General features: G+C 35.9%; 1 protein-coding gene across 1 annotated transcript in view; it reads right to left on the bottom strand.

The window, feature by feature from the left end:
* Positions 1–13,995, bottom strand: part of NUP37 (nucleoporin 37kDa) — a 23,887-nt gene extending 9,892 nt beyond the window's left edge. The window contains exons 1-4 of the mRNA XM_010154195.1: positions 13,778–13,995; positions 11,416–11,540; positions 10,130–10,202; positions 4,006–4,100 (exon numbers count right to left, since the gene is read on the bottom strand). Of these exons, the coding sequence (XP_010152497.1) occupies positions 4,006–4,100; positions 10,130–10,202; positions 11,416–11,540; positions 13,778–13,939 (455 nt within the window). The 5' untranslated portion in view covers positions 13,940–13,995. The remainder of the gene's footprint in view (positions 1–4,005; positions 4,101–10,129; positions 10,203–11,415; positions 11,541–13,777) is intronic.
* Between the last annotated feature and the right edge of the window lie 1,383 nt (positions 13,996–15,378).

The following is a 15,378-nucleotide window of genomic DNA, read 5'->3' as shown; positions in this document are numbered from 1 at the left end:
CTATGAAGCAACATGAGCCACAGCATAAGTAGTTGAACAGAGCTCAGAAAGGAATCAAAGGGCAAGTACATTCACAGATAAAGTGGAAGATAAGTTAATGGTACTTTCCTATTACACACAGAAAAAAGAGAGGAAGATGATGTAGTTTAAGGAATAATTAAAAAGCGAAAAAGAGAGAGAGAGGGAGGGAGAGGGATGAACGAGTCCTTTTAGCTTTTTAGGATACAAGCCAGTGATGGCCATAAGAAATTGCCATGCTGCCATCATTAAGGGCCTGACACTGTCAGTAATCTTTCAGTTCAATATAAGGATGGATTACGAGGTGGTTATCAGTCATTACTGAATTAACCTTTTAACAGTCAGCGGTTAATTTTTAGCATGCACGTGAGACTTGTGGGTTTAACCAGAATGATATTTTGCATTAAATACTTCAAGAAACATGGAGTCAAAAACTACCAACAAACAACAGAGGGGTGTCTGCTAAGCTTGTGCTGTTTTGCAAACATTTCCTATGTTCTTTTTGCAGAGGCTTCATCAAGTATCAAAACAAAATGATTTGTATGTCTGAATCGCTGCAGCCTCCTATACTGTGTTTCCAAACCATAACGAAAAAGCCAACAACAATTTTAATTTTTACGAGTGGCACGCAGAATTGCACACACAGTTCCCATCAGCAAAGTGGGATGCTAAATGTTAAAGAAGTGTAAAATGCTTTCATTTAATCCTTTAAAATTACAAATGTTTCTTAAAGCTACCATAAAAGATTTTTCCTTACTCATTAAACGTGCTCTTATGACACCAAGAAATGAATAAGCAAATTACTATAATTACACATACATACTATATAGAATTTTGAAACTGACATATGAAAAGCAGATAGAATTGAAGAGGTAATTTACTTTTCTGTCATGACCAAGTTTGCCTTTCAGCAGAAATGTATAAATACCCTAAATTCGATTTTTTTAATGTATACACAACATATCTAATTTATTTTTACTTCAATTGCACTCAGTATGCTTACACATATGATTTATAAATAAAACTGATTCAAATTTTTGTTTAGTATAACTAGTTACTTTAGCTTTTTCCTCTGCCAGTCTTTTACCATTTTATTTCAATTTTGCAATCAAAACTTAAATATAATTTTATTTTCTCTGTTATAACAAAGAGTAAAACAATTATGAAATGTGTAAAAAAAAATAGGAAACTATTCTGCGAGTTCCTCAATACTAGTTTACTATATTATATAGCATAAAACAGGCAAAATTTGAAAAATACAATATCCTACCAAAGACATAAATTAACTATGCTTGTGAACAGCTTCATCTATCTTGCAACTCAGCCACCCTTGGGACAAAATGAAGGATGAAATATACAATATTTAGGACCCAGGATCTGAATGTGAATCAACTTTGCAGACGTAATTTTATCTACAGGAATTTTGATCTTTAATATAAATACAGGTGGGAGTAACTGCAACATAGCCGGTCTTCCAAAGGTGTCTTTTTTTCAGAAAAGCAATTCTTTTTAAGGCTGTATCAGTTTTGAGATTCTCAGTGCAGAGAAATGAGAGATTATTAAAGTGTACAGCGTATTTACATACCAACATTTTTCACTTGTCTGTGAATGCACACAACACTTTTATCCACAGCTACATAACATAGATGGCTATTGCAATTATTTTTATGCAAGAGTATTTTTAATTCAGTTCTACTTCCAGCCGGGAAAGTCTTGTGTTGTGAGACCAACAACGCCAATAAAAACAATGTGCAAGAAACAAGAAGAATTCCTGAATGACACAGCAGCAATTTAAAGATAAGAACATTGAATATATCACCACAGTGTCTTCAACCAGTATCTGACTTACAGTGTCTGTCTTCCAACCAAAATAACTGAATCCAGCTCTGAGATATCACTGTTGCAGCAGCTTCTGGCAAGATTGTTTAATGCATGAAAATTGAAAATTTGCTTTCCTTAGAGACCTCTGCTGAACTTGCTACAGAGTGAAAACCAGGGAAGATCTAAACATGTTTGTATATATTTTGCACATATAGAGACACTGTATTAAGACATTATTAAGACTTAAAAGTGGAACTTTAACAGAACAATACCCAAGTACTCAAAACTTCATGTTTTTGTACTAATTGTTCTAGAACTATATTCCAAAGGTATTAACAGATGAGGTACCCTGAGAACAATTTCAGGATAGAAACTCAGTACAGGCAGAAGAATTATTCCTCTTCTTACATTACTGCTGAAGCAAATTACACAGCAAGTAAGGAATGATTTTGGTAAGTCCCAGGGAATGCATTTTCCATTAGTTTTGAAAGTGTAACCTTTAAATTCAATAAAAAAAGTCTTCATGCTCCACATGCATGAATGGAAAAAATAAGAACTCAAGTAGCCAAAAAAAATCTTACTTATTTCCCATGGCTTTTAACCAAAGACTTTATGGTTTACTGCATAAAATATCTTTCAGAGTTACTAAGTTGAAACCTTGATAGTATACATTAATTATATAATTTTTCTTTCCTTTTAATTTCGTATCAATTAGACTACTGGTTTTAAAACAGCTCTTTCATCCCAGGAACACTGAGCATTTCATTAAGGAAAAAAAAGGCCACACATTCAAACAGCTCTTTGCTGAATAAGTCCAATATTAGTTTAGATTTAATGAAGAAATCAAGGATAGGAAATAAATCAGAACAAGCTACGAATAACTCATACATTTCTACTATTCATTCCTAAGGATTTTGTTGGGAATATGGACAGAGTGTCTATGGAAAATCTGCCTACTGGTTAAAGTAGTATTTCTGAGTTCCCTCGGGTTGCTAAAATCACAGGTCTTTTCGATTTTCAGTTTATGTAGGAGAGAGTAGGTCAACTACAGCTGTTAAACTGTGATTTATACAGTTGGCAATCTACCCTTTACAAAATCTCATACACACAGTAATTATTCTAAGAGGCATTGCCTTTTCTCTTAGCAGAGAGAAGACGGCTTAAGTGGAAAATGCTTTTTTTTCTTCCTGATTGCTACCTGGCCATTTATATAGGAATTGATATGGTGGTAACTTCAAAGAGCAAATATATAATTCATATAATCAGAGAAAAAACTAAACAGTTTCTTAATTAAGGCAAGTTTTGAATTATCACAGCTATTAAAAAGAAAAGCCAAAGATGCTTTCTCAAGTCGTTGCTGCTAGTGCAGTGACTTGCAAAGCCTTCATAGCTGCCCAAATGATCTCTCCAACTGTGAGCTGCCCTGCAGGGATAAGAATAGCAGCTTTACAGACTGAGGTGCACTACTAGAAGAGGTTTATGGGGGACCTTTTGACAAGGAAAAACTCCTGTACTACAAAACCTTAATCAGCATTTTTCAAAGTTTTTGACTGTTTCCCTTTTACTTCCAGTTACAAATAACTAAATACCTGGGTTTGAAGCAGCCATAGCCATGGTATTGAGGGTTGCCAGTACCACTGTATTAGTGTAGTGCTGTCCTTGGGCTATGTAATCCCACCTCCTGTTACAGCCAATAAACAGGGGGAAGTGGACAAGTTTTCATACATGAACTGCTTTAAATTTGATTCATCTGATGACAGAATGGATAGCGAGGGTCTGTACACTTCAGTGCTGAGCTATGCAGGTCTTCTCCTTCCTATTCTCGTGCCTTTTATCCCTCTTCCAGCAGGGGAAGTTATAGTGTATGTCATTCCAAGACAGAACATTTTTCTTCACATTATATCTAGTTAGTTGCTTAAAAAAAAAACCAAACAAACCAAACCAAACAAAAAAAACCAACCACAAACAACCCAAAACAAACAAACAAAAAAACCACACAACCCAAACAAAAAGCTGGTCCACAACCTCGTTCACAAGACTACTCAACTTGTCTTCTTAGTGGGTTATAAAAGCCCACTATGAATGAATATATATGCATATAAAGCATACACACAAAGGAAAAGCCAAATATTATGACATCAGTAATGTGTTGAGCAAAATGCATACCTGCAGGTGTGATCATCACTTACACTTGCAACTTCTTGACCTTCTTTGGGAGCAAACACCAGATCATTAATGTAATCTGAGTGGCCTTCAAAAGTCTGTCAACCAGAAAAAAGTAGGACTTTTACCTTAGGGCTGACTTCTATCAGTCCAATATGTATTTAATTGACCCACTGAAGGAAAGATGTTTGAGTGTTAAGATAAAGCTATCATTTTACATGGAAGGTAAAAAAAGTATTTATCAGTAGCTGGAGTTTTTTAAAATATCTAATTCATTTGTAGATTCATAGTGTAGGAGAAAAGACCCTCCACTATCCTTTGTAGTTACTACAGAGATCAGCTTGATGCTCTTGCTTGACAGAGATCAATGAATCACACCAGAACTTTTTATCCTCCTTTCAACCACTGAATTTTGAAGGCAGAAGATAATAAATCCCATAAAAAAGAGGAGAATAAGCAGGAAAGGCATATATGCATGATCTACATATCTTCAAGAACTCCGATTACTTGTAACTCTTTGAACAGTAGTTTCTACTAGGGGTTTCTGCAAGCAGCAAGAGTTTTATCCTGAAGGAGCAATAAACCAGACATTTGTCCAGTATATACCCTTTCCCAAGCAGTCAGCCCACAAATTGCCTAAGAGGATATGTCCACTAAGAATGGCATACCTCTAGAGAAAACAAGGAAAACACCAAGTGGAAGAAGATGAAACAGAAGACAATGCACGCTGAAGACTTTACAAAAACAAAAAGCAAGCAACATCAGTACCCAGCAAACCCAAGCAAGCCGTAAACACCTTAGCAATTAAGCACAACTACTAAGCATTTGAGAACAACAGACACAGTGCTTTGTGCTCTCTGCTTTCTATACTGTTGTGCCGCAGAGAAAAGAAAATGGGGTATAGCGAGCACTCTTACTGTGAATTAATAGATCATCCATTCTCAAATAACAGGATATAAGCACTCGTGGTGTGAATGTACATGTGAACTGTCACTCAAAAGTAATCATTTACAATCCTGTCAGAAAGCATATAGTCATTTCAAAGGGAATCTTGTTACTGTGTAATTGTTCTCACCTGAAGCTTCTTATTTTTATTTGAAAGTAGGGAGAATATATTATCTATAACAAAAAACAACTTAGCAGCATAGCTTTTCTGAATAAAAGCAAAACCCCATTTTAGTAAAAATTAAAACAGGCAATTTTTACATATTTTGAAGTCTTTTCAGCTATAGTGGCCATATATCAAAACACTTTCCCCTCCCCTCTCCAATTCTGCGAAGTATTTTGTACTCATCTACAGACATCAGTAATCTTTCAAGGTTTACACTACTGTCAAAAACCTAAGTGTAAGAATTTACACATTTAGCATTAAGCAACCATGCAATTAGGGTCAAGTCAAAGTCTAAAGTATATTAAAATTAATTCACATGGGGGCTAGGTATGAATAAATCTTCTCTGGTCTCATTAACAAATCTGTAGCTAGTTAAGATATCAGTCTGCTCCATCTGAGTATTTACACGTATTTTCTCTCATTAACTACATCTATGGTCTTTTTGACAGAAATCTCACTTAAAATTTTAAGTCAGGGAAATGGCCATGTGTAGATATTGTATCTGTTATTATTGCATCATCTTCGGTCCCACTGATTAAGTCTCAAGGCATAGCTGCTCTTGTTTTTGCCCAGCAAGGTATCATAAAAATGACACAAAAATATCCTCTGGATAACAGCATGACCTGGAGTGATTGCAGAGGAAAACAAGGTTGAATAAAAACAACCAGTTTCTCACAGTTTTCGGAAAAGAAAACACACTATCTGTTCTCTAAGTGTAGCTATTCTGAGGAACAAATGGAGCAATGATAAAAAAAAAAATTATCTCAAGCATGCACAACAATTAAAACCCCCTCTCTAAAAATTTTATGAATGCCTCATCAATTCAATACAGAAACATTTTCAACAGCCAACTTAATTTTTTCCAATAGCTCATAATTTTATTAAAACCTAGTGGATTATACTAGAACTAATACAGCCTAAGATGATGCTAAACTATTTAGACAGAAATGCCAAGTCTTTTGAAATTTTTCAGCATTCTGAATTCAAATATCCTGCCTTATTTTACTTCCACAGTTCTGATGAAATATGCTTTTTATTAAACAAAATTTGAAGCAGGAGGTGGAAGCCACAATTCATTTCCAAATGAAAACCTCAAAAGAAGAAAAAGATTTCACGAAGATCCATCAGTCGTATTTTACCTTTTGTTTGTTGTTCTGGGCTTGATCCAACCCATAAATTTTGGATTAGTCGTGTTGACAAAGTAATGGAAAACTCAGTATGCTTCAAGTTCCTTGTTGATAATTACATCAAGACAGTTTTTCCACTGGGAAAACAGAGTAAGATTACTCTGTCTACCCCTCCAGAAGCAACACATACTAATTGTTTACTATAAAAGACAAAATGTTCAGAGATTACGCTTTGACTGTAATCACATACTTCCTTCAGCTTTGTTTGCACATTTTGTACCTCTCTGGAAAATCCCATGTGTAAAGTGTGCACCATACAATGGATCAAAGTCTTCCATGCTTTTTTTGTGAGTTCAACCTCAGGTTTATGAAATAGCTTTTCTGAGGCCTCAACTGACTGTTACTAAGAAACTACTGTATCAAACTTTATGGAAAGCTGGCTCAGCATAGCACAACGAGTATTTGTGAACATCTGAGATTTTGCAAATACTTTAAATCAGAGTTCAATGTTCTCTTTTTCTTGATGAGAAGCATACAGTACAATGATTGTCCAGGTATGAGAAATTAAGATGATTACCCAGAGAAAGTATTTTCTGGTTTTCTTTTGATGAACAGTGGGGAAGATAGCCTCAAAGACAACATTTGCTACCCATATAAAGACACTAGTCCACATTCCTCCTTTTCATTAATGAGATCCTCACTATTAGGTCAAAATGAGTATTTTTAGCTGTTTTCTGATTAACATTAAACCAAGCCTGACCCAGTAACAATGTGGATTTTTGCTTTTTCCTCAGTCTCAGTATATCTTAATGAAGTTCTTAGACTCTTAATTCTACTGATGGAGCTGTCATAAACAAAGCTAATAGCTTTACTCTTCAATTCAAACCAACATTTGTACTGCATAAGCACCAAACAATCTTTAGCCTCCTGTATTGTCAAAAATGAAGAAGCATCCATGACACCTTCAACAGACAAAAATCAAATTCTATGATCCTTCTGTCTACATTAGACACTGGAGGATCTTATTCATCTCAACTGGAGTTGAATAATTAAGACATTTTAATTGCTTGTTTCCTCCTGAGGCACAATAAATTCTATGTTTCCAGTACTTACACCTGTGGCTGTTCAGCCTAAATACCACATTCTGATGCCCAACACCTGTTGTACTAATGCTTTGTGGTCTCTACACTGACTGCTTATCTTGAGATGTTAATTTGATGCGTTATGCAATGAATATATTTTTGTAACAGAAGTTTACAACTGCAAGTCAGAGCGTTTTGTGTAGCAAGAAATCCTGAGTAGATGAGTCTGTTCTCCATGAACCTTTTTGTATGAAAAATGATTGCTATCTTAATGGAAATGGAAATGTGACATTTCAAATTTATTTCTAGGCATCCAATCAAAGCTATTATGTAATAAATTCTCCTAAATTAGAAGTACATGTTTTAAAGTGTCATTTCTGTTGGTCAGATACCAGAAAAAAAAAAAATCTTGTCAGAACTGGAAAAACAATAACCTATCACAGAAACCCTATTCTGAAAAAACAGCACACAGCAGCCTGTGCTAATGTCACCCCCTTTGCTTCCCTGGTTGTAGTATAGATCATGTATCAATAAGAAGCTATAAAAGAATCATCTCATTGGGTATATACAAAATTACTGTTATTTTAAAAGCGTGTTGTTCATAATCTCATTTTAATTTAGTAATAAACAGCTTACTAGAATTCTTCATTAGAATAAACTTGCTTATTTGAACTTGCATATTAAAAGTTTAAGCTCATTAATTATCAAAGGTATGTTTGTGTGAAGTTATAATATGAATTATTTCTCTGGGAGCAATTAGTTTCTAATGGGGAAAACAGCAGTTCCCATTGGTGGTTCCTAATTAAGTCTGGGCTGTATTCCACCTCAATGTGGAGAGTCTGAAAGCTGGTGTAGTCATGAAGTCTACTCTGGAAGGTATGGAGGAGTACCTTTTGCTAAGGACCAGATGATGTAGGGATAGGCATAGGTATGAAAGTTATGAACTATCACAGCTGTCAATGTTGGGTTTTGATCTATTTTTTTGGCAAAACCACATAAAAATGTTGATTTTAATGAACTCTCACTAAAAATAATTAACAGTTTTCATATTTATTAAATGTGGAAAAAAACACTCATCCATGGCTTGAACCAGTGTTCACTGAACTCAAGAGACTTCTCATTGATTTTTGCAGACAGTCCATCAGGTTCCTTGTTAATCCGAAATAAATTACGAAAAATAGAATTTGAAAGCTGAATTTGGCTGAATAGAGCCTGTAGTACCAGGTCTATCCATCTCTTTGAATATTTCTACTTATTACCCATCCATCATCTACACACCCATTCTCTTCCTTCTGAGTGTTTACAGTTGTATAAATTCCTCAAATCGCAACAGACATAAATAATTAATAAGTAACTTTACATCCTGCTAAAAAGTTAAAAAATTTTATTCACAACTTAACATTAAAGCCTGTTGTGTGCAAACCCATAAAACTTGCAGATATTGTATAAATAGATTACTTCAATAAGGAATGATGGACATCAACTCACAAGCAAGTAGCACTAAGAACTTCCAGAAATATTTCAACAAAGTGCCACTCAAGTTGCTTGTAACTATGTGAGTTATCCCAAAATACAAAGCTACATAAGATGACCAAACATGAAAAAAGAAAGTTAAGGGCATGTGCATGTGAGAAGTAACTTAAGTATTTTCTTTAACAAAAAGACATTCTATTTTTTAGTAACATCCATCTTTACTTCTTTATTAATTTATTTATTTATTACTTTATCAGTATGGCCACATAGGTGACATCTGCAATTCACTTACTTTCTGTATGTCAAATGGCAATGTCTTGGTAACACAAATTACCAAACCACAAAGGAAAGTCTATTATTTTCTCCTTTATACTCAATATACAGCTCTCACCAAAAGACATTATCATATTCCAAAGAAGTAAAAAAGGAACTCTCCTCCCGAGTTTTAGTATTAATTAGCCTCATCTGTTCTTGGCTGAGACCTCAACAAAACAAATTAAAACTGGTTAGCACAAACATTAATCTTAGTACTTGGACTGAGATACTGTTTCAAAGGCAGAATTTTGAAGAATACACATCCAAGTGACATAGGAGTTGACATGTCTTGCAAACAAAAGAAATCTCCAGAAAACCAATCTTCAACTTCTAAAGAGAAGACAGTATTTAGACCCGTCTTCTTTAAAATTGCTGGTTTAAGAACACTATAATCTAGACTGAAACAAGGGGAAGTGAAATTGCATTTGAAGTAGCCATTTCCTTTGCTTCTATCTTAGAAATAAACAAATGACAGCCTATGGGCATACTTAGTGTTTATTTACCTGTTTGCAGCTATATACAAATTCAATATTCATTCTTTAAATTTTCTACTGCTTGAAAGAGTTAAAATGCAACTTCCAGTTTCCCCTGAGAGAGAAATTACTAAATTTGCTTTTCTTATAGAAGAGTCAAATAACCAACACCACATAAAATTTTACAGTTCTCTATATAAAGGAACCTCGTCCAACATGGTACTTGAAATTCACCTGTAGAACATTCTGTTCATGTGTATATTTCAGATGATCCATAAGCCTAGTTGCTTTCCTTCAATTTGTTTAAGTTGTTACATAAATATTTTTAAATGAAAAGATCATGTAGCTGATAATTACAGTTATTCCTTCTTTAAAGATAAAGGCATATGCAATACAATGATTTTTGCCAGACATGATGGATATAGGATCTGTCACAGTTCAGTGCTCTCTCATACAGTACATCAGGCAAAACAGAACAGAAGGGCAGGTAAAGATTAGACTTCACTTAAGACTACATTTTTTAAAAACCAGCTTAGCTGCCCTTACCTTAAATTCATTGTTGTCCTGCAGGTCTGAGGTAAATAGCCTTAACTTCCTATCAGAAGCCGCAGTACAAAACCTACATTCAACAAAGAAAAGCCCTTCAGTCAATTAACAGTGCAATAGTTGACTTCTTATCAGTTTCCCTTCAGTTTAAACCTTCAAAGTGACATGCAAAGGAAAATTCAGATTTTGACAAAACCCAAAAGCTTCTACCTTAATTTTTCTTCTTTGGCAACAGGCAGAGTTATAATTGGCACATATGTATAAAATAGCATATATCAAGTGCCAAGAATACTTTTTTATGGAAAGAAACACAAAACATTTTACAAAGCTAAATCTGACTCAACTATCAATTACCTGAAATATCTCTCATAACTGCCATTGAAACTTCCCTTGGAAGAAGTGGCAAAGCACAAAAAAGAACATGTATTATCAGTCTTTTAAAATACAGAAACATAAATTCATAAAACAATTTCTAACATATTTAACCAAAAGACTGTACAAAAATGCAGCAGTAAGCAACCACCATAATTTTGAAGAGGCTTACAAGCTATCGAAAACACTGTAATTCTTAAGTGCATATTTAATAGTTAACTTTCTAGATTTACACCTCGATGCATCTCACAAATAGATTCTGACCTACAGGATACACACAACATACAACACAGCTCATGCTATGTAGATCATTACAAACAGTATCACAGAATCATGTAATGGTTTGGGTTGGAAGGGACCTTAAAGACCATCTAGTTCCAACCCCCCTGCCATGGACAGGGACACCTTCCACTAGACCAGGTTGCTCAAAGCCTCATCCAGCCTGGCCTTGAACACTTCCAGGGAGGGGGCATCCACAGCTTCTCTGGGCAACCTGTTCCAGTGCCTCACCACCCTCTCCAGGAAGAATTTAATAGCTTTATACAGCAGGCCATCACAATAGTCTCATCCTTAGTGAAGTTCTTAAAAGAATTCCTTCTTCACAGATGTACAGAGAAAGAACTAACTACATTTTAGATCCATTAAAAGAATAAGGAAAAAAAATTACTGCTAGTTCACTGAGGGGTGGGGCAAGAGGCACAAGAAATAGAACAACAGGAAAAAAAAAAAGCTTACTCTAAGAATGAAAATTTTGTTCTACTCAAGTGTTGCGACTCATCACCAGTGATGTGACTTCATCATTAATTTCTAAAGACTTAGATTCCACCCATAAGAATTAAACTTACTCCAGTATTAAGGAATTGGGCAAAATAGGTAAGAGGCAAGGATTCATTGTATTAATTTATTATAAATACCTTATCTGGGGAGGTAAAGCATCAAGTCTACTTTCTGGACTCCATGCTATGACATCAACTCGGATTCCATGATGAAACTTTCTTAGTGTCTTATATTGCATGCCTTCCACTTCCGCATCCTCCTCCTATGGAAATATTGTAGTTAGCTAATCCAAAGTCTTGATTTCTAACAATTCGGATAGACATGAAAGTGAATGGCTTTCAAAACTAAACGTATTTGGGATCTTTTTAGATTGTAACACTCTCCAAAGTGAAAACCTGCAACATAAAGAAAGCATTTGCTGGAAATATGAAAGTACTTACAACTACGTGAAACATTTGCAGTCTCAAGCCAGAGACCAACGCAGAGCACAATAATCAAAACAGAGCTACGAAGATGCTGAGCCCATTCTTTGTACAAGTAGTATCTCCACAGATACAACTGAAGTCACTTACAACAGCATGGTAAGTAAGTACATACTGCAATGAGAAGAACCTATGAAGAAATATAGGAACAAAAGCAAGCCAGTCATTTAAGCTTGCTTAATCTTCTCCCCAGGTTGTTTTTACACTGTGGAAAAATGCTGGCACTTCCAGAATTACATTCTTCAAACAGCAGGAGCTAGAAAGGTACCCTCTGTCACCTAGTGACCAAAATTACAAACTTGTCTATTCTTCCCAATGGTAAGTACATTGGATGGTGGGAATGATTAAAGAAGAGTTTGGGTTATGGGCTCAGTCAATCAGTTGACCTCTAAAAACCTTTAAGAATTTTTCAAAAACATCTAACGAAGCACCTTTATTTCTACAAAATCTTCTCTATGTTATGATTCTGCTTTAAGGAAAAAAAGCTCTCTGTATGCCCTCTGCATAATGGGCAGGCTAGGAAGAACCTAGCTGAGAAGGCATGAAATTATCCAGTTATTCAATACTTCTTGAAGGAAGAAGTAGGAACAGCATTTTCTCCTCTACTTTGAAATACCCTGATTCCACATGTGGAAGGGAAGGGAGGATATGAAAATTATAGAAAACCTACCCTGCACCAGTGGTTGTCAAAATTTTAATCAGTTTCCTTTCAAGGCCTAAATCAGAAACAATATAGGAGGCAATACAGATGAGAATTGGTTTTTGTGGTCAGCAGTAGGTGCTTTTAAGAAAACTTCCAACAGTAAAACATTGGGGAATAATAATAAAAACACCATTTATGCTGTTATTCATATTAAATTACAAAAATAACACTGTATAATAGAGAACCAAGTTAAAGAAAAAAAACCTTAAAACAGATTCCAAAGATAACAGTTGTCTCATAGATTTTCAGGTATCTAGGCAAAAAACCACAAACCTACCCTAATTAAAATAAATCTTATACATTACAAAGTATTCAGCACACAGTATTTTACATTTTAAGAACTTTCATATTATAATGACTTTAAAAAATTTCAAGTAACAAACCAGATTTTAACCTGTTTCTAACAGTCTGTGAGAGATTCAATCAAAATTGGGAAAGAAAAAAAAAAAGGTAATTATTTCTACAGTTTAGTTCTTCATCTATAAAACTAACACAGACACTTTAGTTCTGAAGCTGGAAGCAGTTGTAATCTTTGCTGTTTCGCAGGCTAGCTGAAAGCTTGTGAAGGTAATTTAATCTAAATAGCAAAACGTACACAGAAGAAAACATAACTGTGCACAAAAGGAGTCAATTATCCTGTGATGATAAAGAACAAGTTCAGAAGACATTAAGCCAGATATATCCAAAATTGCATGCTTAAGTTTTTAGACAGCAGTCACCAACACGAGCAAGATACTAAAATGGGATTACTCCTCCAGTACAACACTCCTGTATTCTTTGTAGTCTATTCAAGGAGTGCAGTGTCAGGACAAGAGATAATGGTTTTAAACTGTAAGAGGGTAGTCTTATATTAGATATCAGGAAGAAATTCTTCCCGGAGAGGGTGGTGAGGCACTGGAACAGATTTCCCAGAGAAGCTGTGGATGCCCCATCCCTGGAAGTGTTCAAGGCCAGGCTGGATGAGGCTTTGAGCAACCTGGTCTAGTGGAAGGTGTCCCTGCCCATGGCAGGGGGGGTGGAACTAGATGGTCTGTAAGGTCCCTTTCAACCCAAACCATTCTGTGATTCTATTCAAAACAAACTTTATACCCACAGGATGATAATTTATGTCAATGTGTATTTTATATGTACTTATATTTTTTTTTTCCTTGAAGAACAAATATCCTAGACTTATTAATGTAATAAAAAAGTAAAACTCTCCCCTGATTACATGGAGAGGAAAGAGGAAAATGACCAGGGTCTTTGTACAGTAGAGTTGCTGGCATAGTAAGTTTCAGGAAACAACTAATGAAATCAACAGTAACAGAAACTAACCTGAAATCTGCATGTCCCAACAACTACATAATTTTTGCCACCATATGCAATGAGGGAAGATGAATCTCCGCTATCAAATGGACTGAATTTTACCACATGCACATAATCGTCACAATCCACAGTGTAAGCAATGTTTCTAGCAGAATCTTGCTTCATTTTCATCAAAGTCACGCTGTCACAGAAGTGATGTGTTCTCCAGAATGAAAAACCTACATACCTGCACAGAAAGTTTTAAAAAGCATGCATTATTCATTTGCATGAAGAAAAAACATATAAGGTATTTGTGACACCAAAAAAATAATCAAAATTTACTGTAACGTCATATTTAAGAACATAAAAGCTGCACTTAAGCTCGTTATTTTTAGATGTACCACGTAGTTTCATTAACCAGTAGGTTAACGAACCTAACTAACATACATTCAAAACCGTCTGTATACACTTTAGCAATAACTTCAGATTTTTGTGCTACTGTTGGCAAACCAACCAACACGAAGAAATTAAGTAACTGTACAGACTAGAAGAGTCACGTACAGTGTTTAAATTATCAGCCAAATGACAACAAATGATACATTACTACCTTCTAATTCTCTTTATTTGTGTACCTCTTAGAAGACTGTGTGTAATAAATAAAAGCTAATTTAATCAAGGCTGCAAACCCATGAGAATACTGTCATGTGTAATATTTTAACATGGTTTCACGGCTTAAGCTCCCCCAACTGCAGAGAGAGCACCTGTACCTCTGTGTTTCAAGAGAACTTGTACTTGACTGTATTCAAACAATTTTAAAGAAAATCAGATTTCTGTGCTAGAACACAAGAGGTCGAGATACACAACTGATTTCAGAATCAAACACTGGTACAGATTTGACACTAGTTTAAGCCTTTTTGGGAAATCAGACCTTTAATCACACACCACATGGAAAACAGCTTTAAATCTCAGACCTTTGACAGATTTTGCTGTGTAAACGATCCCAAAGTTTCACCATCCAAGACTAAGTATTTTGCTTGGGAGTCACCCAGATTTTCACACGGGCATCACTGAGTCGCAAAGAGGCTCTCCGTGGTTGCAAGAGGTTTTTTTTATTAATTAATACGACAAACCACCACATTAACATGAATACTTTAGCCCTATAACATGCGGAGCATATAGCTATGCTCCTAAAGGCAAATGCAAGTTTTAAATCAATCCCCAGTTTTTTTCCCTTAAAGCTTCCCACAAACACAGGCCACCAGAGTTGCTTTAAGTGAAAAAACGAAAAATGCTATTAGCTTCACTGTTTTAGGAAACGCAGTTCGGCCGACTGAGACGTGTGGGTGCCCGTTACCTGCGCTCCCCCCCTTTAACCTCCGACTCTCCTTTTTTTCCCTTCAGGGCCCAGCTGCCACCCCCGAGCGAGGCTGCCGGAGACGGTGCCGGTCCCACAGCCCAGCCCTCAGGCAGAGGCCGGAGCTCGCCCGCACAGCGGCTAGGCCAGCCCGGCTCCTGGGCCTGACCGGGTAAGCTCCGAGTTCCCCCTCACGACGGGACGAGAGACCCGCTCACCCCCACCTCACACGCACCTCTGCGGCCCCGAGTCACGCACCGGCACCGCTCTCCCGCCA

This window comes from Eurypyga helias, unplaced genomic scaffold (assembly GCF_000690775.1).
Source record: "Eurypyga helias isolate BGI_N326 unplaced genomic scaffold, ASM69077v1 scaffold37546, whole genome shotgun sequence".
Lineage (NCBI taxonomy): Eukaryota > Metazoa > Chordata > Aves > Eurypygiformes > Eurypygidae > Eurypyga > Eurypyga helias.
Note: the sequence above shows the minus strand (reverse complement) of the source record. Positions and strands in the feature narration are given on the sequence as shown.